Source organism: Caloenas nicobarica, chromosome 12 (genome assembly GCF_036013445.1).
Source record: "Caloenas nicobarica isolate bCalNic1 chromosome 12, bCalNic1.hap1, whole genome shotgun sequence".
Classification (NCBI taxonomy): Eukaryota; Metazoa; Chordata; class Aves; order Columbiformes; family Columbidae; genus Caloenas; species Caloenas nicobarica.
Window position 1 is genome coordinate 1,039,674 of NC_088256.1, and position 27,372 is coordinate 1,067,045.

The 27,372-nt window shown below is 51.4% G+C and overlaps 1 protein-coding gene across 3 annotated transcripts; it reads right to left on the reverse strand.

The window, feature by feature from the left end:
* Positions 1–2,865: 2,865 nt before the first annotated feature.
* Positions 2,866–27,364, reverse strand: OCRL (OCRL inositol polyphosphate-5-phosphatase). 3 transcript variants are annotated; one of them, XM_065643158.1, is made up of 24 exons: positions 27,297–27,364; positions 27,115–27,194; positions 26,367–26,446; positions 25,479–25,517; positions 24,687–24,797; positions 24,538–24,609; positions 23,994–24,114; positions 23,744–23,905; positions 23,085–23,186; positions 22,508–22,622; positions 18,545–18,661; positions 18,209–18,396; positions 16,566–16,677; positions 15,326–15,435; positions 14,203–14,338; positions 13,180–13,290; positions 12,693–12,858; positions 12,238–12,473; positions 8,868–8,891; positions 6,395–6,514; positions 6,086–6,170; positions 5,425–5,552; positions 4,512–4,623; positions 2,866–4,395 (listed from the first exon to the last, which is right to left on the reverse strand). In XM_065643158.1, exons 1-24 carry the CDS (start codon positions 27,327–27,329, stop codon positions 4,271–4,273), a joined length of 2,685 nt encoding a protein of 894 aa, XP_065499230.1. In that variant the 5' UTR covers positions 27,330–27,364; the 3' UTR covers positions 2,866–4,270. The 3 variants fall into 3 exon arrangements, with proteins under 3 accessions (XP_065499230.1, XP_065499233.1, XP_065499231.1); XM_065643161.1 differs by lacking the exon at positions 24,538–24,609; XM_065643159.1 differs by lacking the exon at positions 8,868–8,891.
* Between the last annotated feature and the right edge of the window lie 8 nt (positions 27,365–27,372).

Consider the following 27,372-nt stretch of genomic DNA (forward strand, 5'->3'; position numbering starts at 1 on the left):
TCCCCATCCATGGTGTCTGCACTCCTGGTGTCCCTATTCTGGTGTCCCCATCGCTGGTGTCCCCATCCCCATGAGGCTCTGTGCAAGCAGGAGCCATGCAGGGTGTGGTGGGTCAGGGCTCAGCAGATAGAGGCTCCCTGTAAGACTTTGCAGGTGGGTGGGGGCTGAGCCCCGCGAAGTGATGGGACCCCCCTGGGACAGGACCTCCCAGCCAGGACCCCTGAGTGAGGCAGTGCCCGTGCAGGGCTCCCGAACCCCATATCGTTTGCAGGAGGCCATCCACAAGTGACGTCCCCAGGTGGAGGGCAGCTCGGCCCCAGCACCGTGCGGGACTGCAGGCAGGGGAGCACGGCAGCCCTGGGGGCACGGGTGGGCAGGGCTGGCAGCACCAGCGGGGAAAGGGTTAACGGGGCCACTGAGGAGCTGAGCGGAAAGGCTGCAGCTGCGGGGCTGGGAGCAGGGCTGGGGGAAGCAGGGCTGGGCCCAGCTGGCCTCCATTAGCTCATCCTCTGGGACCCTGGAGGGATGTGCTCCCCGGCCACACGCCAGCGTGCTCCCGCCACGCCACGCCGCCCATCCACGCCGGCCATGGCGGCCAGTCACCCCCGTGCCTTGGGGAGCCGCTGTCTCTCACCCTGTGGCAGAATGGGGTAGGTGGGCAAGGGCTGCCAGCTCCCTGTCGAGTCCCATCCAGGCCCTTGTTCTGCTGTTTCCAGCCCCAGCAGCCTCCTGGGGCCGGTGACAGCATTGCCACTGGTGCCGCGATGGGGGAAGGATGTGGCCACAGCCTCTCCATCTGACTCCAACTCCTGCTCTGCCTGCCTCAGGATGGTGGTGGTGGGGGGTAACTTTCTTCCTCCATTGCCACCCTACAATGCCACTGCTACTGGGTTTGAACTGGGAGGGCTCTCCCCCTGCACCTCAAATTGTCTCTCAACACCAACGTTTTTGCCCCCCACCAGCTGCAGGCAGCCAGCACCCTGCCCATGAGTTCCCACGGGGAGTTTTGCTTGCCCGCACAGACAGGCAGCTGGTGCTGCCCTGCAGCCTCCCCCGGCGCAGACTGCTGCAGCCCGTGCCAGGCCAGGCAGCAATGCCCCGCGGCCCTGCCGAGCATCGCCCAGCCCTGGGCGCAGGGGTTTGGGCTGCAGCCAGGGGATGCACAGCTGAGGCCTGACCCCAGCCCTCCCACGCCAGCCTGGAAGGAGGAGGCCAGGGAGGACCCCCCAGTTGGGCTGTGGCCAGCGGGTGCCGGAGGAAAAGGCTCCTGGGCCGGGAGACCTAAGGAATCTCTGGCTTTTCCTGGCCTGGCTGGCTGCCCGCAGGCAGGTGGGAGGCTGCTGGGCTCTGCCACGTTCCCCGTGCGCCATGTGCCACGGCAGCTCCCTTGTGTGCCGCCTGTGGTGCCGGAGCCCTGGCAGCGCAGCAGGGAGCAGTGGCAGAGCAGGTGCCAGGGCAGTGCCAGGGACAGAGGCGTGGGCAGAGCAGGCAGGAGTGGGCAGGCAGCGAGAGGCACTGCTGGAGCAGCATCTCCAGCTCAGTGGCAGTGGCTGCTGCAAGCGCTGAGCGGAGCTTGAAGCCAGAGGGCTGCAAGGTTCCCAGAGCCAGGGGCAGATGGCGAGTGTGTACAGGCAGCTACCTGGCTGCTGCCCCCTGGGTGCAGGTCCCTGCATGGTGAGGACGGGGTGTTCTGTTGGGTCCCAGCTTGCTGAGTAGGGAAGCAAGGATGCTGGGTGTACTGGGAGAAGGGATGGGAATGGGCTGAGCAATCGCTGGAGCCCCCCAGTCCTTGGGGACCTCTGGATACATTCATGGGGTTGGGCAGGGCTCATTGCCCTGGCTGGGGCTGGCCATGGACATCCAGGGTGGACATGGGACAATAGCTGTGCCAAAGTCACAGGCTGAGCCCCACCACTCATGGCAGGCACATGCTGCTGGGATGCTACCAGCTGCACCAGTGCCACTGTCAGCACCCATCAGTCCCCAACATCCATGGTGGGCTGACAGGCATGAGCCCCTCGCCTCGACACAGGGCACACAGCAGTGCACTGACAGCCTCCAAGGTCCCCAAGGACCCTCATGCCCCTGGCCAAGCCTGGAGGATGGGCAGGCCCAGCCTTCAGCCCCATCCCCAGTGAGCCACGGGGCTTCATGCTCGCTCTGGCATTTCCGTCGGTAGCGGCAGGAATGCGGTGGCCACGGGAACAATGCCGGCACCTTGCACCGATGGTCTCCGTGACAGGGCTGGGAGCTCTCAAGGAGCTGGCAGGAAGCAGATGGTGATGACACCAGTGGCCGTTTCCTGCAGCAGGACATGCTGGCTTTCTTCACTGCTGCTCCAGTTGTGGAACCGGAGGGACCCAGTGTCCACAGGCAGCGCTACTCAGGCCCGTGCTACAGACTAGCACTGGCACCCGCTCGCCCAGGCCCCGCTCTGTGCCGACCGCTCCGGCTGCACCATCCCCATGGTGGGTGTGCCAGACTACTCTGCCAAATGGGCAACTGGCACTGGGCTGCACGTTGTCCACGCATCAGGAGCCTGCAAGCTGCTGCCCAGGAGCAGGAGCTAAACCAGCAGGAACTGGAAAGCAGCAGGAAATTCTGCCGCTGTCCTCCAGCTCTGCCTGGCACGTGGCCGGGGTGGTGGTAGTGGCAGAGCCCGAGAAAGAACTTGGCTGCCTTTGGAAGGCTCCAGCCCCCCAGATGGAACCCGGGCCAGGGAAGATGGGGAGCCAAGCTGCAGCTTTGCATTACGGGATGCTGCAGCTCAGCAGCAGCCACCCCTAGGCTGTACAGCACAGAGCTATGGCAGGGATGGCAGGCGTGGTGTGAGCACCCAGAGCAGTCCCGCTAAACCTTGCACAACGGAGGTTTATTTGAAATGAACAGTTTCCCAATAAATTATGTAATTTAAAAATTTTAAAGAAAATAAAAGAGCCACAAGGCATGGGAGTACCCAGCAGCTCAGCCAGTGCACAGGGACCATGGAGCAACACAGACACCCGTGGGCTGAGCACAGGCACAGGTGGGGGCCTCAGGACCACAGGGCCCCCCACCCCGTCTCTGGCAGCTGCCTCTCTCAGCCGAGGCCACGCAGTCCCCGGCCCTATCAGGCAGGGCTCTGCTTAGTGTTTGAGTGGGACAAGCCTTCCTCTTGCACCCATCAGTTGTCAGCCCCCAGGGGTGTCCCCTCTCCAGCTGTGTGTGACCTTGGCACTTCAGTGCCCCGCAGCACAACACCCCCGCATGCTCAACCCCTCCTCTGGGCCTTAAGGTGGATTCCGGCTCATTTACCAGCCCATCTTCTCCCCCCAGCCCATAGCTTCTGGTAGCACCTCGAGGAGGGGAAGCACAGCACCCAACACCACCCCAGTCAGCCAGCCCCGGTCCTACACCTGCTGCTCTGCAGACAGGGCAGCGACGGACGGGAGTTGCGTCCTGGTCCGAGCCACGCAAAGGGGCAGCCCTGGAAAAGCCAAGTGCAGCTCACTGCTCTGCCTGCCCCAGGGTCCTCTATGTCACCCCATCCCTTGTGGCCCAGGAGGAAGCTGGTGGGGCAGAGGGGAAGGGAGAGAGGAGAGCAAGGCCCAGGTGAGAGTGGTAGAAGGCTGGGAGGGCAGAGAGATCTGTGTCCAAGCCCTACACCCCAGGAAGGAGGAGAGAGCATAACGCCCCACTGAAAGGAAGAGGCCAGACATCCAGATAACCCTCCCGGGACAGCCACAGTCCAGCTTTCATAGCACAGTGATGGGGCACTAGGGTTGGCTTGGCCTGTTGCATGGCAGAGGGTGACACAGAGCACGGGGCCCTCACTGGTACAGTCAGCGCACACCAGCACGCAGGGACACAGCACAGGCTGAGCATCAGCCATCCATGCCATGGCCCTCCGGGAGCACTGGCAGTCTCTACCCTTCTGTGCAATGGCTCCATGGAGAAGGGGGTGAAAAAGCAGAAAGAAGCATGACTCAGGGAGCTGGTGACACTGCCATGGGATAATCGGGCTGGTGGCACAGTGCTTGGGTATCAACAGATCCACCCACCTCCCAAGGAGAAAGCAGGAGGCTCCTGTCGTGGATGGCAGTGCAATGAGTGTGCATGTCCTCTGCAGCGTAGGGTACAGCGGTGGGAAGGAGAGGGGAACACGTCCCTTCCAACTGTAAACACAGCACTTGGGGTAGCTCGGAGCCTTTTACCCTTCTGGAACCGCCAGAGGCCCAGCCTCAGCGCAGCACTGGTGGCAGAGGCCTCAGCTTTGGCACACAGGCACAAGTCACTCCTCATCCCCAGCAAGCAGGAAGCTGTAGAGGAAGTTGATGGCACGCTGGCGGTCCTGCTGAGTCTGCTTTGCCATCAGGTTGGGCGGAGGGCGCAGGAGGAGGCTGGAGAACAAGGCAGCTACAGAGGCAGGCAAAACTAGTTATTGGTCAGAAATGGAGACCTTGAAAGACGCTGGGAAGGGATTATGTTTCAGGGAGGACAGCAGGAGCAGAGCAGGGAAACAAGAGGCTTACCGATCATGGCGACACTGACATTGTTGTCTTCTGAGTATTTGAGCAGCTCTCGAAGGAAGGACATTAGGTACCGAAACACGCTGCGATGGCAACGAGGCAGCTGAAAAATCACCTGCAAAGGAAGAGACAGGAAGCTCTCCCAGCTCACACTGCTGCAGCCGGTGCACGCTGTGGCACCCCAGGCAGTCAGCCTTCCCCCTTCTGTTGCCTTGAGGCCGCTGCGTAACAACCGGTGTGAGCCACAGGCCCAGAAAGCAACAAGCCACCAGCTGTAGCCCAGTGCTGATGGCACTCATGGGCCTCGGCTCCTGGTAACACTGCCTCTAGGATAACTGTGTCACCTGGCAAAAACTACCACGGCCCTGGGGCTGCTTCCCACTGCTTTCCAGTTGGATCCCAGCTCCTGCCTCCTTGACTGCACAGCAGCAGCAAGATGAGAGGTCTCCTGATGCCAGTACTGATAATGTGCCCAAGACCACCCTCCTCTACCCAAGGACATGCCTGGCCTTGCTTGCTGCCCCACCAGCTATTTTTAAGAGCCACTTGGTCACAGTCCTTACGGGATGTACAGGAACTGCAGCTCTGAGCAGCTGCTCAAGCCCTCAAGACCAGTGGAGGCTCTTCCATTCCCCAGCGTTGCTATTCCACACCCCATGTGCTCAGAGTGACACAGGACACATTTGAGGTCTCTTTGGAAGCCAACAGGACTTGCTGGGAGACACTGCAGTGCCAGCCTTGGGGCAGGAAAGCACTGCCAGAGCACCCAAGTCATCCTGCCCACTGCAAAGAACCTTCAGGTGCCTGCTCCCAAAGCCCCTTGCCAGCTCCTGGGAAGGGAGCTGCAGGACCAAGGCAGAGCTGGCAGCAGCCCTGAGCCTGCCGCAAACAGATGGACACAGTGGCAGCACTGCACCTGGCGGCACAGCCGGCTGTTGTGTGACCAGTCGAGGCACCGCTGATACAGCTCATAGCAGATCACTGGCTCTGGCAGAGCCTCCAGGAAGATGAGGAGCGCTTCAGCCACAGAGTGGTTACTGCCCGCTGGACCGGTGGGAATCAAGGGGCAGATGCTGAGCAGAGGCACCACCTCCCTCCCTGCTCTGCTCCCTGCCTCCCCTCCTCCCCAGTTGCTCAGTCTCTCCTTCCTCCTTGCAGGTATGGCAAGTTCTCTGCCCACCTGACCGCTCCCTGACACCAAAGCCCTCCTCCTCCTCCCTTGTCCCCCATCCATGGAAAATGTCATTCCATCTACCCGGCGCTGCGTTTGCCCACCCCCTAGCCCCACAGAAGTCTTCTGCTTCATTAGCCCCTTCTCCAGATCATGCTCCCCAGTGTCCGCATCATTGCACTTGGCACAGCCTCGCAGAAGCTTCCAGAGCTCTGGCCCCATGGCTGCTTTGGCCAGCACATGTTCAGCTTCAAGAAAGGTTCTCTCTGAGGGGACAGAGGGAAACCAACCCCCTAGGAGGAACCCTGCCAGCTAAAGGTCACAGACAAGCTCTCCTGAGAGCGAGCCCTCCCGACAGAGCTGAGATCCAGTGGGCTCCTGGCAAAGTCAGTCACAGCAAGGATACGGATTGTCTCGGGGATACTGGTGTCCAGGCAGTCAATGATTTGCTCTAACTCTTCTTGCATTCCCGGAGTCTGGAACAGGTCCTCCTGCCAAAAACAGCACAGGTATGGACAAAGTCACCTTCCTTACAAAGGCTGAGGCACATAGTGACAGCAGGGTGAAAGCTGGTATCCCCAGACAGTGCCTCCAGCACAGGGGAAAAGCCCTACCCTATAAACACCAAACTGGAGCTGATCTCCAGCTGCTTATGATGAACCAGGTCACCAAGCTCTCCAGAACTTGCCAGCACAGCAGAGGTCTTCTCCCTCACCTGATGGCAGGCATGCTTGAACAAGTGGTCCACCAAGAGCCAGATCTCCTTCGGCACCTGCAGTGGCATCTCACTCGCATCCTCGCTGTCCAGGGAGCCCATCTGCAGAATGGATTTCTCCTGGTGGCAAAGAAAACACGAGGTTTCAGGGAAATCCCAGTCCCTCTGGAAGGGCCTTGGTAAAGAAAGCCTGGATAGGAGAAGAAGCAGGACCCAGGACTCATCTGGCCCTTATCTACTCTTACAGCACAGAGCCATTGCTCCACAGGTCCCGGCTCCGCTCCCTCCCGCTGCCCCACAGAACAACCTGCCTGCTCCACCATGAAACTGCAGCAAACGGTCTCAGCCACTCCTCAGAGGAGCTCCACAGCCACACCAGCTCCCACAGGAGGGGTCTCCCGCTGGCCAGGATGGCCTGTCCAAACCACAACTCCCAGCTCACACCCTGCAGCCTATGCTTGGGAGCGCTGGGGCCTCACAAGCCTTTCTGCTGCATTGGCTTCCACGTTTTGGGATCATTCCAGCCATCATGCCTGCTCATCCAGCCGATCTCCTCTGGATGCACAGCCAAGGACAGGCCTTTCCTGCCTCTATGCTCCAACCACGGCTGCCCTCTGGGCTCTAAACCAGTCCCATTTTCTACAGTTTCTTTCCTCATTTTCCAAAGGAGAGGTCTCCGCTGAACACAGACCACCCTGACACCATTGTTGCCTTTTCCCATTTACTCATGCAAAGCAGCTGACGAGCTCAACTGCTCAGAAAACTCCATCACACCAATCTTCAATGGGACTGATTGTTTTTTGCTGGATTTTACTCTCACTTTACAATTGCTCACGTTCCTGTGTGCTCCCAAGGAGGCAGCCATGCACACATCTCCTGAAGCACATTCAGCAGAAGCACCCAGAAGGGACAGCACAAGCTGGAACACAACCCAAGGACACCAGCAGAGAGGAACGCCACAAGCCAAACGCAAAGCGCTTAATTTCAGCTCTCAGCTTACATGACAACTGTGATCACCGTCCCTCTGCAACACACAGTCACAGCCCGCAGAGGCTGGGTTTGGCTTCCCACAGTGCATCCAGGGACACCCCAGGTTGGCACAAGCAATAGCCACGCAGCACAGAACAGCTTTGCCCTGCACAACACTAGATATCCCTCAGCTAGCAGACGCTGGGTCATGGCTACACGTCTGCCTCGCTCATCCAAGCACACAGGAAAGGTTCGGAAGCAGCATGTTAGACAAGTGTGTTAAAATCTTCCTGTGAGAGGGAAAAGGCGAGAGCTGTGGACCCTCTGAGAGCTAAGGACTCTTCAACAGAAAATCCCCATGCCAGGGCACCGCAGCACTGGGGCCAAGTGCCAGAGCAGCACTCGGCTCTGCCAGGCACGACTTGGAGAGCTGTGGAGACCCCGGCTGGGGCTCCTCAGGGTGGAGAAAGAGGAGGAAAAGGAGGAGGAGAAAGAAGGAGGTGGCAGCGCTGGGCCTCCACTGGCCGGGCACCGAGCGCCCTCTCCTGCCATTGAAGGGAAGGGAAGGGAAGGGAAGGCACGGTCCTTCCCCTCCGGGGGAGGGAAGATGCTCCCCCGAAACAGGAGGCAGACACCGAACTCCTCCCTTCCCCACTGGTAGGAAGGAGTCAGGGAGCTTCACCTGGTTCAACACCCAAGCTCAGTCCCTCTTGGCGAGGGGCCATCCATTCCCTGTCCTCTTTTACCCTGTCACTGCGCTGACAGTCTGGAGAGGGACAGGTCACCCAGCCCAGGAAGCCTGTATAGAGGCAGCTCAACAAGCTACCAAACGTCCAAGTCAGTGCAGGGAGAGCAGGAATAACACTGCTACACACGCACCAGCATCTCTCATTTGCTCTTTGCATGACTGATTTGACTCACTTGGCCTCCAGTGCAGAGCATAAGTGCCAAGTGAAACAGCGATCCTGCCCTAGCACGGGCGGCTGACAGGGCCAGCAACCCAAGCTCTGCTGCTCAAGAAAGCACAGAAACACGTGTCTCCGCTGCATGGCCCTCCCTTGGCCTCCATAAGGACACACCAAGATGGAAAGAGCAAAAGACTTCAGTTTTCTAATTCAGCCCTCTCCCCACATGTCTGAAGAGGGTGATGTGGTGAACCCCACCCTATGTGCATGGTTAGAGCCAATTCAGCCATGTCAAAGGTTGCCAATCTTTTCTGAAAATATCTATAACTGCTGCCAGGATCATGAGAGTGTTTTTTTTTCCCCCAAAGCAAATTTGGTGAGCTTTAAGCAGCTAGTTGGGCTGGCCCTATCTTGGTTATGGGGTCACTTTGTGACATGTTCTCATCTAGCCCACAGCTGTGCTAAGAGGCTTTGCTGGAACCAGTGCTCCCTCTGCACCCACCTCCCCTTTCCTCTTCAGCAGAAAACAAGGGGAAAACTCTCATTCTTTACAAACAAGCCATTGAGAAGCAGACTTCCCCAGCAATCGCTTGTGTTACCTTTTCTAAGAAGTTGTCTTCTCCCTGAAAGCAGTGGGAAAGAGAGAAGAGGAAAAAGTATCGTTAAGAGAGAGAACACACTCTCAGATTAAGCAGAAACCTAATTTGCATTACAAGAACCTACTGAATGCCAGGTACTTCACACATTTTGCTGACATGGCCAAAGTTAAACCTGTGGTGACAGATTTGCCTGCCAATTAGCAAAAATCCTGCTCACATGATGCACAACCTTGTCAGGATTTCTACAGACTCCTCAATGGGGCCTTGCAGCAGCACTGTTCACTATCCAGCAAACAGGCCACAGGCAGATCAGAGGTGTCCACCAGGAAGATGGTCCCCTTATTGAATCTTCCTGGACAGAAATAAATACCTCTTTATTATTCCAGCCATCTTCCCTTGTGACCAGGTCAGAGATAAAACATTCACTAGGCCAAATCTGTATTTCTGAGTGTGTGGCAGCTGTGGAGCTAACAGGCCCCCTAAGCAGCTTTATGTATAGTCAGGGAAACGAGTGTTTGTGCTCAAAACCTCAGGCTGCTCCTTGTTCTCACCCTAATAGCATTAACAGGCTGCAAGGAGGAGCACGCCAAAGCCTCCTCCAGCCTGCACGTCAGATCCCTCAGGTGATCCTAAAACATAGCACCTGTTTACCAGCGCACTGCAGGCTGGCAGGGTAGGGCACTGTTCACTAGAGTCTGCAGGAGGAAGCAGAAGCAGGTTGCCCAAGCTGAGTTTTAGCATATTGACCTTTCAGGGTGGGAGCAAACGAACAGCATTCAAGGGCTGAGCTGGAAACATTAGAGCAGCCACCACAGCACAGGACATGCCTGGGAGGGAGCAGCATCTCGAGCTCCCTTGCAATTTCTGCAGTGTCCACTTCGTTTGGAGGCTCAATGAGTTTTAACACAACCACAGCAGACTGGCCTCTTGCAGAGAACAGCTTGCTCCAAACACGAGCTGGCACAGGTTCTTCCAAGGCACAGAGGGAGGGATGCAGTCACAGGTTTGGGACACCAGATAGCCTGGGTGAGTCATCCCAACAGTCTCACAAACACCTACTGCCCTTCACCTCTCTTCACGTAGCGTTCAGCACAATTAGCTCTGAGAGACTAACCTGCTCCTGATAAAGATTCTTCAATAGGCTTTTTAAAGCCCACTGTAGGATCCCAAGAAAAAAATTTTAAAAAAGGATAAGACACGAATACTGAAATCCCAAAGGCAAGATGCTCAAGTGTCGGCAGCTTCTCCCAGGAGAACTAGGAGAGCGATTTCCAAACAAGCTTCCACCTACAGTTCACATCACGCTGCCTCTCAGACCCCTACTGACCTGCATTCTCTAGATCTCCCTCTGCTGAAGACATCAGATACAGTCTAGCCAGGCTGACAAAAATGCTCGATGCAGTGAATGACAAGCCCTAACACTACATAAGTGCAGGAGGGAAAACGGTTCTTCATACACAAACATGCTGCCCTCCTTGCACACAGTCTAAACAGCAGCTAAATACACATAACTGGGCCAAAATGCTACTGGGCTGCTCAGCGGTCAGCACGTGCACCACCCTCCTGTACAGAAAGTGCTCAGCTTGTCCCGTTTCCAAGAATGTATCAACTCAAAGGTACGATCAAAACCAAAAGACCTAAAATAGCTCTACCATGACAGTAGCTTTGTAACCTAAGTGCTTTGGGCCATTACACATCATATTCCTTGATTTTGCTTATCATGTTCCGATTGATGTACGGCAGTCACTCTGGCCTCACTGACACAAGAGACTCTTTCCTTGCTGCAGATACTGGGACAGGGTGCTCTTCTACAACTGTTCTGCTTCTTGTACTTCTATATGTCTCACTGAATAACAAGACTGAATAACAATAAGTTATTTCACTGAATAACAATAACAACTTAGAAAAGTAATAGTGTGCGTCTGTGAGGGCAGAAGCCAAGAGCGAAGGCCCAAGTTCCTAGCTATCAAGCAAGAAGTCACTGCCGAGCACTGACCAAGAAAAAGCAGGTAGAAAAGCCACTAAAACTGATGAAACGCTCCACACCAAGTTCAACACATTTCTAGGACAAGACTGACTTTCAGTTGAATCCTGAAAAGTATGAGGAACCTGAGGCCTGGATTAGCTGCTTGAATTGAGGAGGCAAACGTTGTATCTTGCCACCTGGATTCTGCGTAGCCTGACCTTGTGAGCAGAAAATCAAAGTTCTGGTATAAAACCACACTTTCTGTATGTTTGGTCTATGAAAAATGCAGCCATCTACAACAAAAAGCTGAGAACTGGAAGAGGCAGCAAGAGGCATGGTGTAACTGCTAAAGGGAAGTGAAAGAAGTGTAAGCAGATGGGAGTGGAAGCTGTCAAATCTACAGATGTGAAAAAGCAGCAGCTCACTGGACAAAACAATGCATGCAAGGATAAGACTGCAAGATATGAGAAGCGAGGAAAGGTATCACATGTCAGAGACTAAAAGATTGGGCTAATCTTTCAGGTGAACAAAAAAAGAAATGGCTTTCCTGGCTAAACAAGAATGGGTAAATATAGTAAAACTCAGGAACTGCTAAATCTCACTGGAGCAAGGCTGGGAAAGGCCGCCAGAAGAGAGGAATGAACTCAGGCTGAAAACAAGAATTAAGATACCCAGAATTTGGCTTAATCTCAGAAACAGCTATAAGATACCAAAAAGACAGAAGGTGACTTCGGCACAGTTGCACCCCATCATGCACACACAAGCGGCCTCAGAAAGATGAATATTGATGCTTGGGGCCGGTGAAGCCCTGGGGAGAGGAACAGTTATCTCTGCAGCACAGAAGAGCTTCCTCACTTCAGCTGGTGTGAGAGGAACTGGCCAAGAGAGGCTGTGAGACTGGCCTTTCGCTAAGCGGCACTCATCAGTACACCTAACAGCAAAGTCCTTCCTTCGGTCCTCCTGCTTCTGCTTGTCCCTTCCCCTGAACAGTGCGAATGCCAAGAGCGTCCAGAAAGAAGAGGATCCTGGAGCTCTTATCACTGCAGAAGACGCCTAAGCACCTCAGAGGAGAGCATTTCAATCATACCAGTGACACCCAGCTGAGCCTGCCAGCACCAACATGACAGTGACACAAACCCCAAGGTGCTAGGATAACTTATTCATCCCACCCAACAATATTTAGAACCTACTCAGAAATAGGAGATGAAGTACAGGCTGTCAAAAAACGTTGGTTGTGGTGGAGGGAACTAATAAAAGCGCGCCTCAAGCTCTGGAAAATGTAAACCAGCACAGAGCCAGCACAGCTGACCCAAGCCGAAGGCATTACCCCTGCTTTTAGGAGTGAACAGAAGGGAATGTGCGCTCTCCCTGTTAAACCAGCTGCTCCAGAACACTGCTACTCACCAGGTCAATGAGTTTAGTGACTGGAACTTCTCGGATCGGTCTTCTCATTCGGCATAAGGCCTCCAGGGAGGTGCCAAAGCAGCTGGGCAGGTAGGTCCCACTGATGGTAAGGAAATAGTCCTTCCCTCGGTCCAAGTGAAGGACCAGAATGTCCTCAATTTTATCCTCGCCAGAGTTCAGAAGGGTTACTGAGTCCTTACTGACATACACATCCAGGGAGATGTCTGTGCTCTCATCTGCAACAGACAGGAGCTCTCAAGAACACACAGACACTCCCTGAAAGGGATGACAAGGACAAACATACAGTGGCAAGGACAAAGTCCACAAAACTGAGAAGACAAACAGACAAGGAAGATGGCAAGAAAGGTGAAACACGGGAAAGATGGGAACGACTGAATGGAGATGGAACTGCAGTTTACAAGAGTACACACTGGTGAAACCGTGGTAAAACTCACCTGGTTCCAAGTAACCTTCACAAGGCTCGGCCCGAAGCCAGGGCTTACAGTAGTGGGTATCGTTGAGCTTTGGAATGAAGGAGAAGTGACAGGTGACCTGCCCGTTATTGGTGATCTGGAACTTCTGCTTCTGCAGCTGACGGAACTTCACATTCTCAAACTCAAACTGCAGAGCAAAGATAAAACACAAATGGTGTTAGTGGCCACGATGGGACACACAGCCAGCCACCCAGACTGCAGTGGCAACCACTGACTGAGAAGTGCCCACACAACGCAGAACTCATAAAAGAAGACCTGCCAAGAAGCCAAGGCAAGGTGGCCCTTCTAATCCAATTCCTGATCATAAGATAATGGATAAAGTTCAGTTTCCTATAATCTAGTTTACTGAATCAATCCAGTTCACCGAACCAAAGTCTTTAAAAGTAGCTCTAGCACTTTAAGGCTGCTGTATTTGGGAAGTGGACAGTGATTCAGGTTTCATCCTCACTTCTCTCCTGCTTAGCTCCAGTGAAGGAAGAAAGTCATTCTCCATTCTGTCCATCATACGAACGATGTCTTCAAACAACTTCCGATACTTCTGCTCATCTACAACCTTCACCTGTGAAAGATCAGAAAACACTCAGCAAAGTTTCTGACCAGTTTCACTGGAACTCGTTTGGTCATGAGTAAACTGCATAAGTGAAATATTTCTCTAAACACTTGCTATGTGCAGCTGAAAGGTTAACAAGCTGCATATGCAACTTTGCACATATTTTACTGCTACAGATGTTATTAAGGTCTTTCTGGCCACTGATCACACTACTGGGAGATTACTGGGGGTGATGTCGGTGGGACAGCATTGATATTCCACAGCATTACTCATGATTCTCCAGAGGAAGAGGACAAAGATTCTCCTTTAAGGAGACTTGAGCTGTACTGGGAGCAGGACATAGCAAAAATGGACATGGACTCTCTCTATTTAGTAAGCCAGGCAACCCAAATCTGCTGCCAGCCATCCACCATGAAAGGAATTCAGATATGAACCAGCGACACACTCTCTTAACACATCAGAGCCAACACTGGAACAGTGGGCACAACTCTACAGGTTTCTGCTGTGTCTCGTTGTGTTGGAGAGAAAACAGTGGCTCACTAGTGGCTTTTACTACATATTGTGGATTATACCCTAGAAGCTAAGCAGCATCATTAAAGCAGTCAATGGGAATGCCTTTCTATTTACTACATAATCACACCTGCTTGGGTAACCTCCAGTGATCACCTGCATTACTGTGGCGTAACACTGTCCCAGTGCTCCACAGATAAGCTGCACTGCACGTGAAAACCGGAGCTGCTGAGCTCTTTGCTGAGCAGGGGCTGGCACAGCTACCACACAGCAGCACACCTACATAGTCGACACACCCTATTTTCTTTTTTCACTCTGTCCTTTAGCAGAGGTGCCTTGACTATATAACTACCTCCCAAAGAAATGCATTACAATATTGTGATCCTACCCTAGCATATAAAAAAAAGTTACCCCGATGCGGAAAAGCGTGCTGACTGGCTTGTGGTCGCTAGTCTTCAGCTCCATATGGCTGCAATACCGGAGCTGATTTATGTTCCCTCCTCTCCAAAGGATTCGATCGCACCAGGCTGGCACCCGACACTTTCCACTACAAAGAAAAACAAGTTACCGGGGAAATCCGACCATCCTAATAAACCATCCAAGCTGTTCCTCTTCCCAGCCAGGCAGCCCCCTCCACCCCCTGTCTATGGCGGTATCAGCAGTGATGGGATGAACTCCTGTCACTTCCCTCAACTTGAATACTATGTTGCTTCTTCTGCTGCCTTCCCCTTTCCCTGTGCAGTAGCTAAAATTCCCCTCCTTTCCAGCATCAGGAAACAAAATAACCTCAAACGAGACTGTTTCCACAGCCTGAAGCCATGCCTACTGTGACCCAAGCTGCACCAGTTTCTTTTGCTGCCAGATCTTTCTGCCCACTACAATCTGATCAATCGCTATTGTTTCCACTACGGAAAGCCTACTCCACTATTACTACCACGTTAAGAAGTCTGAATCCTGGGTTATCCTTCTCCAGATTAACTACTGTGCTGATTCATAAACACAGACAGAATAAAATGCAATCACTATATGGTTTGAAATGCTGGAGTGCCTCCATTTAGGGCAAACTTCTGCAGCAGACACACAAACGTCTGTGGGAGGCACCAAGTAGAGAGTGGCGAGGAGGAGATGCTGCTATCACAGCGTAGCCACCCCAGTGGGTGTGCAAGTCAGGAGACAGGGTGACTCAGAGACAGCGTTTCCTCATCTCTTCAGTTCCTTTTATACCATTTGTCTGCCCCTGGCAGCAGAAACCTCATTCCTCCCAGTGCAGGGCCACTCTGTGAGCTCAGCTTTACCCGCCTTCATCAATTGGAATCAGCAGCAACTGAGATTTAAGGCATGTGCCTGGTCAACGTACATAGGGTCTGCTTATTTCAGAAAGTAGGGGAAATGAAGGAGCACAAACTTGTCTGTGGACTCCAGCCATCACCATAACACTGAGAGGTATTTCCAGCTCTAGGAAGCAGGAAATCAAGTTTTGTGAGAAAATACTTTTTGTGTCATAGGTAAACATGTGCATTGGCAGCTGATTTACCTGGAGTCCCAGCGATCTGTTTTAGAGTCATATTTATATGTGGGGATGAATTTAATCTCTCCCTCGGTGAAATCTGCAAATGCTTTCTTATGAATGCGTTGAATATTCAGCTAAAGCAGAAGAAGTACACTTTAAGAAACAAAACCAAACAAACGAACCAAACCACCACCAACAAAACCCAAAAAACCAACAAACTACTCCAAACACCCACACACAGAGTAGAGTGTCAGAGAGCAGACCTACAGGCAGAGCATTTGCAATCTCTGGCCATAGGATTCACCAGATATCCCCCAAACTGTCTCCAAGACCTTATACCTTTAACAAAGGTAAAAATTCCACACATCAGTGGAATGTTTTCTAAAACAGACAATACGAATTGGCACAGTGCTGCTTACCAGATCATGCAGACAGCATAAAACAATAGTTAAAGGAAATATTAATTGCTCCACTTGTGCTAAATGCCTTCATTAGTTTTCAGGCGTAAGTATCGCCATTATTAATATTTCACTGACGATCATTTTAACAAAAGCCTCCAGGAGTGCACTTGGCTGACAACCTGACACTGCCTTCCTTTTCTCATTTACCCTTCTAAAAAATTTCCTAGTTGTGTTCCTCACAAAACTCTAAGCTACAGTTTTCTGCATGAAGCTCCACAGTACAGAAGAAACGAGCTACAGAACAGATTCAATCAGATTTACTGTTAAATTGCGTGTCAGAGATGATATTACACTATTTCTGTTCATGTTTCACAGGTACAATCCTTCACCTCAAAGACACATCTGGTGCTGTCTCGGTTTTCCGTGTGCTGCAAAGAAATGCCGAGCAGGGAAGACTCCCAGCAGAGAATTTAGGTCAAACTGGTTGAGCAGAGAGCCTTGGCTACAAGCACTGGTCTCCAAATCAATACCTCTTCCAGAACACTGATTACAGCAGCTTTCGTTGCTGCTACAAATTCCTGTGTTCTAGCTTGCAGTTTGTATGCAAGAGAGAACTCTTCCAATGAGATGTAGACATTCTATGGTAATTGCCCGAGTCACCCAGTTAATCCCAGTATAGTGTAGAGTCTATTTTTGTTTAGGGGGTTGATGTTACCAGGACACCCAGAGCTCTGCCTAGGGTCTACCGTCTATGTGTATACACACTTATTGCAGAGTGTCTGACAGCTCCTCCCCAGTACAGGCACATCTTAAACAAAGACAACCTCACAAGTATGGAGCAAATGTAAGCAGAGTTCACTGACCTGGTCGTATGACAGCAATTTCTGAAGCTCATTCTTATTGATGAGACTTTTCACTTCATTGGCATCAGGGAGACAAAGCCTGTAGTTCAAGTCTCCTAGCCAGATGACAATGCTGAAAACAAAGACAAACATGGAAAAGAAGATCAGCAGAAGATCAGAAGATCAACAGGCCACACAGGGAAGAAGCGGTGTAGGAGAATAGATGGTTGATTGCTGGTGATTAAGGTTAAGGCACATGGAAGACAAAAGCAGATGTGAAAGATCGAGTCTGACAGCAGAAACTTCTAGTGGCAGCAGAACCTACAGCACAAGATCCATCTCCTTTGGAATTCCACATGGGATTGAGGACTTAGTTTAATGGGAGATACGCAAGTTTGCCTCAGTCTGAAAAAATCCTGACAACACCACCAACTCTCTCATGAAGTGTATCTCACCAAGGTTTATAAGCTCCCAAGTGACACAAGATCCATCTAGTATTCAGGCTCTCCTTGTGTAGAGCAGAAGACAATGACGGAGCTCGTTAAGCGGAGCCTGCTTGTCACCCAGGCAGGCAGGCAGGCTGATGAGCACGTACCTGTGTGCTCAGGCCTCATGCGATACCATGGTTTTACCAGTTCATTTTCCACTGACGTTCTTTCAACCACATCAGGCCACGACTGTATCACCTACCCAGCAAAGACTGAGTGATACATAATTGGCAAAAGCAGAATTAGGTTCCTGTTGAGTTTATGACCTCCAGAATGTTCCTGTCCTATCTCACCCATCGGCCATACCTGCTCACCTCAGCACCCATCAGCAACTGCTCTTACTCTGCTTCTCTCTGGGCTTTCAAACAGACCTGCAGCCTTCTCATTACCAGCTGCTAAAGAAACACTTGCATTCACTCTATTCCATAAAGGTTTTGTTTAAAGATTAAAATCTAAACCCCTCTCTAGTATCAAAGCTCTTCCTGTTTACAGTCAAACCTCAAAGTTCCTATTAGTGGATTATCAAAGATAACCTACTATCTGAAGATTTTTCTATACTAATCCACTCTACTTTTTATTTTCAGTTTTTAAATGGTTTAAATTTTAACTACAGAAGTATTAATCATTTGTATCAAGTTTAAGAAAATTTAATTTATGTGCTTTGCTGTACAGATATTTGAATTTGATTTGGATTATTCAGCACTGTCACCTCATTAAAAATAATAATAATAATTTTTTAAAAAGCATTGCCTTAAAAAGAAACTGAAACAGCAACTGTCAGCACTTGGTGCCTGAACAGCACAGCCTCTGCCCATCCTGCTGTCTCTTTTCTTCCCCTAATCATGCTCCCATTTGCCATCACAAAAAAAACCCTCAGTTTCTTCAAGCCCTGTAACATTCAGCCATTGACACAGGAATGGTGCCTGCTGAAATGGAAGTATCATACACAACATGTAAGGAAAGGGACGTTAGTGACAAATTTCACAAGTCACTGCAGTAAGAACACGACCATGTAGTTTAACTGCAGAAGCTCCAGTGCACCAGGGGCCTTGGCATTTTCAGTTATATTATTAAGCCAGAAAATTTATCTGCATGAAATCTCCTGTTTCAGTGATTCTGACTTGATTTGGATTATTAAACACCACTTCAAAAGGGAATATAGCAAAATAAACTTACTCGTGTTTCATGATGTTGAGCTGAGGTAGGCTGTCATCAGGGGTGACAAAACTCATCCGAGCACAGATATCCTTATAATCCTGATTTCGCCGCTCAAAGTCCTCCACATGAGCGGCAAGGTGCGAATTGACAATGCAGAAAGTTGTGTTGTGGAACACAAACCTCACAGCCACACCGCCCTTGTTGCCCTGGGGAGAGCAGGGACAACAGTCGTTAGAGGAGGTGGCAGGAGAGGCACCGTGGAGGAGACGGGGATGGCACAGACTGGTGAACAAAACCACTGTGCCGTTTCTTGCACGGATACATGGGAGCAACAAATTGGCCTCGGTGACTCACCATCTTTCCCATGATTCCTGTGCCCACAGACTCTGTCATAATCTCTCTGATACTGCTCAAATGATCCTTCTTAGCAAATACGAGCAACATCATCCCAACTAGACGGACCATTTGCACCTGCAAAAATAAAAGGGACCTTGATTTCCCAGAAAGTCAGTGGAAATGCAGTTCTGATTTGCCTGCTACAGCTGATGTTCTGGTTCTTCCCATTCCTGACCATGTTCTGTGCTCAATCCCTGCATGCAACAGCACCCAAAGGACCTCGGGTCCCAAAGCGAGGCTCTGGAGGGTAATCTGTCACTCCCCAAAAGCCATCAGCTGTGCTGAGCTCACCACATTCCCCACTCTGGTGCTTCCCTACAAACAGGGCTGTCTTGCAAGGCAACAGAAACTTAATAAACACATAGCAGATCTGTTCATGAAGTCTCAGTCTTCTGCTCTAATCAGCAAAACCACCAGAAGAAGACACCAAGTGCTCTAGTTAGGCACATCAGAGATTGCTGCTGGCTGTGGCTGTTGCTGAGGGTCCAGCCGGTAGTCGGTGCTCACCTTTGCTTACTGAGAGCTACAGTGGAGCCAGAGACACGCTAGAGGAGAACGGACAGAAAAGCTCTTATTTCCTGAGGCAAGTGTGCCTGACACATGGGCTGTCAAAGGGCAGCCATCTCTGAGCTATGCAAACTGTTTGCTTTTGAGAAAACACTCATTCTCTAATGCAAAGAGTCCCCTTCTGGAACGAGTATGTTCTCTGCTGCAGAGCTCGAGCCCCAGGTGCAAACACAGTGCTGCCATGCACCGTCCTAGCGGGGACCGCAGCTCTGCCACTCGTTCTTGTGCACGTGCTAGGCCAACGCACTTCCCAGGCCGTGGCTCCCCTGCACCTTCAAATCAAACAGTGGGGTGGCCACTCTGAAAGCCAGAGACAAGGCCTCATCTTCTTCAGCACAGTCTACATGCTCACTTTAGAAGCATAAAAACACTAAGGTGTGTTCAGGTTAAGTCCGTGTAGTGAGAGAATAAGCTGAAACCAGAGAGTTCAACTAGAAAAGCCCAAGTGCTCAGTCCACTCTGCAGGAGTGGAATTTGCAGACAACCGCAAGTCTTATCTATGGTTTCAGTCACTTCCCCTCTCTGCAGCCATATCCTGTGCTCGCCCTTTCATGAGGGTGAGAGAAACTCACCTAAAACTCAAAGTAAAGGGATGGGAACGAGAGCCTCTCTGCAGTTCAGGTCATGAACCCTGGCTCCCTTCTCAATATCACAGAATCACAGAATGTCAGGGATTGGAAGGAACCTCAAAAGATCATCTAGTCCAATCCCCCTGCCAGAGCAGGAACACCCAGATGAGGTTACACAGGAAGGTGTCCAGGCGGGTTGGAATGTCTGCAGAGAAGGAGAGTCCACAACCTCCCTGGGCAGCCTGTTCCAGTGTTCCACCACCCTCACTGGGAAGAAGTTTCTTCTCAAATTTAAGTAGAACCTCTTGTGTTCCAGCTTGAACCCATTCCCCTTGCCTTACTGTTGGTTGTCACCGAGAAGAGCCTGGCTCCATCCTCCTGACACCCACCCTTTATATATTTATAAACATTGATGAGGTCACCCCTCAGTCTCCTCTTCTCCAAGCTCAAGAGACCCAGCTCCCTCAGCCTTTCCTCACACGGGAGATGCTCCACTCCCTTCAGCATCTTCGTGGCTGCGCTGGACTCTCTCCAGCAGTTCCCTGTCCTTCTTGAACTGAGGGGCCCAGAACTGGACACAATATTCCAGATGAGATCTCACCAGGGCAGAGTAGAGGGGCAGGAAAACCTCTCTGACCTACTGACCACCCCCCTTCTAATACACCCCAGGATGCCATTGGCCTTCTTGGCCGCAAGGGCCCAGTGCTGGCTCATGGTCACCCTGCTGTCCACCAGCACCCCCAGATCCCTTTCCCCTACACTGCTCTCTAATAGGTCATTCCCCAACCTGTACTGGCACCTGGGGTTGTTCCTGCCCAGATGTAAGACTCTACATTTTCCCTTGTTATATTTCATTAAATTATTACTTGCCCAACTCTCTAGCCTGTCCAGATCTCGCTGGATGGCAGCACAGCCTTCTGGCGTGTCAGCCACTCCTCCCAGTTTGGTGTCACCAGCAAACTTGCTGATAGTACACTCAATTCCCTCATTCGAGTCGTTGATGAATATATTGAATAATACTGGTCCCAGTACTGACCCTTGAGGCACTCCACTAGATACAGGCCTCCAACCAGACTCTGCCCCATTGACCACGACTCTCTGGCTTCTTTCCTTCAGCCAGTTTGCAGTCCACCTCACTACCCGATCGTCCAGTCCACACTTCCTCAGTTTAGCCGTGAGGATGCTGTGGGAGACAGCGTCAAATGCTTTACTGAAGTCAAGGTAGACCACATCCACCGCTCTGCCACCATCAATCCACCTTGTTATGTCTTCATAAAAGGCTATGAGGTTGGTCAAGCACGACGTCCCCTTGGTGAAGCCATGTTGACTGCCCCTGATGACCCTCTTATCCTTGATACGTCTTAAGATGGCACCAAGGATAAGTTGTTCCATCACTTTCCCAGGGATGGAGGTGAGGCTGACTGGTCTAGAGCTGCCCAGGTCCTCCTTCTTGCCCTTTTTGAAGACCGGAGTGACATTTGCTTTCCTCCAGTCCTCAGGCACCTCTCCCGTTTCCCAAGACTTGGCAAAGATGATGGAGAGCGGTCCAGCAATGACTTCAGCCAGCTCCCTCAGCACCCGCGGGTGCATCCCATCTGGACCCATGGATTTATGGATGTCCAGATTGCTTAATTGCTCCCGAACCGAGTCCTCATCAACCAAGGCAAACTCCTCCATTGTCCTGCCTTCCTCTGGAGCCCCAGGGGTATGGGGCTCCTCAGGACAGTGGAGACAGAGGCAAAGAAGCATTCAGTAACTCTGCCTTCTCTGTATCTTCTGTCACCAGGGCACCCACCCCATTCATCAGTGGGCCTACATTGCCTCTGCTGTTAGTTTTATCTGCCATGTATTTGAAGAAGCTCTTTCTATTGTCCTTGACCCCTCTTGCCAGGTTTAACTCTAAGGAGGCCTTAGCTTTCCTAGTTGCCTCCCTACATCCTTTAACAACAGCCTTATATTCTTCCCAAGTGGCCAGCCCCTCCTTCCATGATCTGTAAACCCTCCTCTTCCACTTGAGCTTACGCAGCAGTTCCTTGTTTAACCACGCAGGTCTCCTGGCTCCCTTCCTTGACTTCCTACGTGATATTTTCCAGGTCAGCAAGGTGCTGTTTTCCTGCTGTGATTACCTGTAACACATGCCACTGAACTCAACTCAAAGCAAGCAGAACAGAGGTGGGACAGTGAACACGTGGGCTAAGGAAGAAATTAGTGAATGTATTTAGGGCTGGTACCTACAGCAGAAAGGTTTGCTACGGTTGAGATAAAAAACAATGGCTTGCTCAAACCCAACAGAATAAAGCTCTGCTGCCACAACTGAAGCAATTCTGTCCCAAAGCAGCAGCCTCTGGAAGATTTCACCTCATAAATTATCCCACTCCTTCAAGGAAAAGCTATTAATTTCATTTACCAGCTCAAGACACACCTTGCTTCTACAGTACAAGGGTGAGAGGGAAAAACAAATAAAGAATTTGAACCCAGTGCTACGATTCTATAGGGCATACTACTTTCCTGACACCTACGCCGTATTTTATAAAGTTATTTTGTTCCCCATCTTCATGAAATTCTGCTTAAAAGTACAACGTCCCCCTACACCTGTGAGGCAGAAATAGACTCTCCAGATGTAATTTGGCACACCTGACACATGCGCAGGTACACACATGCCAAGTATGTCTCCTTAGTTTCTCCAGTCACTGCTCTTTGGGACAGGTGAGGAAAGGGGAAGCCTGTTTCTGTTTTCCTTCCAGTCCTGTCAACTCTATGCTCCACAACACTTAACACAACTTACTTTCTTATACTTCGCCTGAGCGTGCAGGGACTTCTCCACGGCAGCCAGCCATTCTTGTTCCTTTGCAGAATCAAAGTAGAAAAAAGCTTCCGTGCTAAGGTCCAGCTCCTGGAACCTAAAAATCAAGCCAATTTAGCACACCCCACCTCTCCTACGGACCATCCTCTTTCTGCAGAAAGGTCCAATGTGAAATTTCTGGCAACAGCTCTTCTTGGAAGAGAAGCTCCTTAATCCCACTTGCTAAATAAAGCAGCAGAATTTCACCACAGTGCCTCTGAGACTCTACTGCAACACACTCCATCTCTCTGAGAAATATTACTGTAGGCTGAGGACAACCAGAGAGCTCCATGGATGCCTCAAAGAACATCTATTTTGTTATGCCATGCCAGCCTCATTTAACCCAATACTCTCATCCAAATGGCTCTTTTCCCTCAAAAAGCTCTTCTGCGACATAGTTCAGCTTTGTGAAACCCCTGAGAACATGGCGGGAACTTAAAATAAATACAGTCCATCAGTATGCAAGCAAGAGCAACAAGAAACCCAGTACCACAGGTAACACGATGTCATTGCTCCTCACCCGATGCAATAGAAGTCTGGAGGCTCTGCATCGCACACCAGCCAGGGCTCCAAGCTGCTGTCTGGAGACTGCCCGTTCACATTCCACGTTCCCACGAAAAATCTACAACGCAAAAGCAGCTGAACTGTTAGAAAACACAGCAACAACTGCTTTAGCCCAGTCTCTCCAGTGCACGCACAGCAGCATTCAGGCTGGCAGCAGATACAACACGCGAGGTGTTGATCAGGACAACTATGGGGTAACTGAAAACTCTTCTAGGCTTGGCTCATTTTCAGGAGCACTTATCTGAAGGATTTTGCAGAATGCTACAAAATTGCAGACATTTCACTGGGGCCAGTGAACATCTGGCTCTTTTAACATCATGCCACGTGGGGCAACGCTCAGATAGTGTGGTGGGACAGCTGCCTTTATCCTCTTTCTGCCCAACTGCTTCTGTCTTGAGGGTTAAGACATCTGACACACACAGGGGAAACTGCAAAAGGAGAAACTGCCCTGCAGGCACTTATTGACCTTCAATCTGCACCGGTCCTCGTTTGCCACCCAAGCTGGCCACACATTAGCAGTTTTCAGCTTTCAAATCTGGGCCAGGTTTGAGTTCACAGAAGAGATTCAACAGCTTTGTCTCTATGCACTCTGCGTTCCTCAGTCACAGCTCTGACCTGAAGTTGTGAAGGTTGACGTATGCCTTCTCTCTCTTGGCAAGCACGTGTCTGATGAGGCCTTCTCTTTGTCCCGACTGGGTGCTGGGCAAAAACATTTTGCGCATAGTGTTGGTCACTTTTGGCTGGTCTCTTGATGTACCCTCTCTCTCTCGGTGAAATCTAGGAAGGAAGCAAGAGCAGAATTAAAACCAGTTCTGCTGTCTAGGAAGAGAATGAAAAAGGGGAACAGGTTCAGCACGTTACTTACTGCCTGTTTTGAGGCACAGGAGGAGGTGGGGGGTCCCGGCGAGATCCCGTTTGGTGGTTTTGCATGTTTCTTTTCTCTTCTAAGCTTAGAGTGTTGAAGTCATCCTCAAACTCCAGAGCCCCTATAATGAAAAAAAGAAGGACAATGGCCTGAGAGACAATTTAAAACAGCTCAGATCAAGAAGGAAAAAATGTAACTCCACAATAAGTGAAAAAGCAATATATCAACTCTGATGACTCAGGGAATGAGAGAAAGGGGTGCTAACCACAAGTCAAGGTGGGAGAGAGGTTAACAGATACAAACCAAGGCACTAGGCAGAAGACAGCACTCAAGAAGGAATGAATTGTCCAGGGCAACAGAATCCAAAGACCAAGATGTTTTATTTTGTGTAGGGTAACGCGAAGTGAGGAAATGGGGCAGAGGCCAGACTGCTGAGTACAGGTTCAGACACAGCTCCCTGTCACCGAATGCCCTGTCACTGTACACACCACAGAGCGTACAAATGTGACAGTCAGTTCAATACCCAAAGAGTCCTGCAACAGACCTGGGAGGCTCTTCTCCACCTGATGCCAGGTGTCTGAATCCTTTGGTTCAGGAAGAGAAGCTTTCAGCTGGGCTGGAAAAAAAATCAGCCCTGTCAGCAACTGCCGGCAGTCAAGAGGATTTCACAAACACAACTATAGCTCTGCTTACCCTCCTGTATGCTCTGCACTTCTGAAAGGAATCCCAAGCAACGCTCCTCATCGGGGATTTCAAAGAGCCGCTCTGCTGTCTTGTCACCTTGTATCCGGACCTTACAGCCTGCTTCAGGCGAAAACACAGACTCACAGAGTCAGTCAAGGCTGGTTCACAGACATCATGCCCTGGGAGTGACCAGGTTTTCTTGGTATCCTTTGAGTGCATCAATGAAAGCCAACGTCCAGCTATTTCTTCCGACAGAAATCTGCACCTAAGCTAGTTTCCCTGTGCTTCTGAGATTCCCTCCCGCCTCCCTTGCGGTACCATCAGTAATGTTTTCCTGGTTTTAAGAATAATTCTCCCTACTGCCATCTCAAAAAGAAGAGCTCTAAAAATAGTAAGAAAAAAATATTGAGAGGGAAAGCAGAATCTGTGACTAGACAGAGCACTGTCAACACTGAAAAAAGCAGATAGTAATCTAGGCTCAAGTACAGGCCAAAGAAATGGAAGGGGAATGAGAATGGCTCAGAGTGCAACTCAGGGCCTTGAGGAAAGATTTCAGAAGCTAAAGTTTGACCAATTGCCAGTACTTCAGTCTGGTCATTTAAGACCATGTCTGTCACAACAATTGACTGTCTAAAACAGCCAGACAACATTAGAGGGAATAGAGTCCCTGCTTGATCAAAAGACAAACACTAAGTATGAAGATTATGAAGTCGTAGGTAAAATAAGTACGCGTCAGTGCCATACAGGCAGCCTGTTTCCTGAAAGGAGGTTTAGCCACGTGACTGCAGTTGTAAAACTTACTGTTTGTAGCTATATCAATCAGCAGAGTTTCTTCTGCCTCTGGAAAAAGAGAAAAACGGGATTAAGAGATTTAGACTGAATGCTGCAGTGACTGAGTACTCAAAAAAGCATGCCCGCTACTAGCCCCAAAAACCACAGGAACAAACAGCTTTAATTTACATCTCTACTATTAACAACGGCTCCAGCAGAAAGAATGGTCATATCTGGACAGTCATTTCCCACAGAGTGTCACAGGAAATTCCTAATATTCAGAATTATCACACACCTGGATGGTTTGTTTCACATCAGTGTAGCTCCTTTGGGAAAGACCCAACAACAAACTTCAGAGCTTGTCTACACAGCAAAAATGATGGGCAGAACCACACTGAACTACCTAGAAGGGTACAAGCTAATTCAGGAAAAGGTGCTTTTATTCCTGAATAAGCTTTTGCCCCAGACACATACAGTGCTATTGAAGTTCTTCCAAGACCAGGCCTAAAGCTCCTTCCTATCCCAGGGGTGGCTCTTGCCAGAGTTTACAGAATTTTTGATCTAAACATGCAGGAATCAGATTAAAGCTCCCAAAATTGCCATTATGGAGAAGACAGACACACGGACATCAGCAGACATCAAATGTCAGCCATTGCCAAACATGCTGGCTCTGTATGATGCCAAGCCCACCACTCATCTGAATCAGCCAAGTTCCTCATAACTGTATACTGGCATGGAAAGAGGGATGAGGGAGAAACAGGATTCCACAAATGGTGAGTTTTAGTTTCATGGAGAAGCATTCAGTCTATACGGGTGTTCAGGAGGCAGCTCAAGAAACGCCACTAAATTCTCGTTTTGCTGATAAACAGCAGTGGATTCCTGCTGCCACAAGACAGCCCACTGCAGGAGAGTCAGTACCTTGTACACATTTAAAGCGGCTGTTGATGGGAATATAATCCGGATCAGAGTTTTCTTTCTCCTGTGAATGAATAACTACCCTGGAGACAAAGAAAAGGCTTATAAAAACACAGAAACAACTCCCTCCTCATATACAGACAAACGTTAATACAGTCAGAAGAGCTGTATTTACAGAGAAACACAACGTGTGATTTCTATCGCTGTACTTCTGGGGTGGGAGACAAGAAAGGGGAAAAAAGTTCACAGCCATACAGGCCGTGGGTGCAAACACGAGTGTGTGGTGACAAAGGAAGCGTCGTTCAACTTCCACCGCTACCGGGCAGATCCAGCGGCAGCAGCTCTGCCTCCTCGGAGTAACGCAGAGGAGCAGGGAACAGGAGCTAAAAGGCAGGTTCCTCACCCCCGTCCGAGAGGAGGAACGCGGGGAAGCCGCGGCCCCCGGCCCCGCTCCGCCGCGGCCCGCTCAGGACGGGCTGGGCGGCCCGGGGGCTCTGGCGGGGAAAGACAAACGAGCCGGAGCCGTTCGGGAACGAGGCGCCCGCACCTGCCCAAACCCCGCAGGGGCGGCACCGGCACAAGCGGCCAGACCGGCCTGGGCGGCGGCGCCTCCGCCGGGCACGCAACAGGAGCCGGGGCTCCCGCGTCCCGCTACGGAGCCGAGCGGCCCGGAGCCGAGCTGCTCCGGCCCGCCCCCCCCCGCGACGCGCGGCCGCCGGCGGCCCCAGCCCCGCCGCGGCCCCGCACTCACCCGTAGCGGCCGCTCCGCCGGCCCAGGCTGAGCACGCACCGCTCCCGCCGCCCGGCCCGCACCTCCGTGCCGGCAACGCTCTGCGCCGCAGCTAAGGAAACCGCCGCCGACTGCCCTCCTCCCCACCAGCCCCCCACCTGCCTGCCCGCCCGCCCCGGCCCCCGGCAGGTCCCGGCGGATACGAGCAGGCCCCAGGCCGCGGCGGGCGGCTCCATGGCGGCGCCTCGGTCTCCCCGAGACTCCGCGCTGACCACCGGC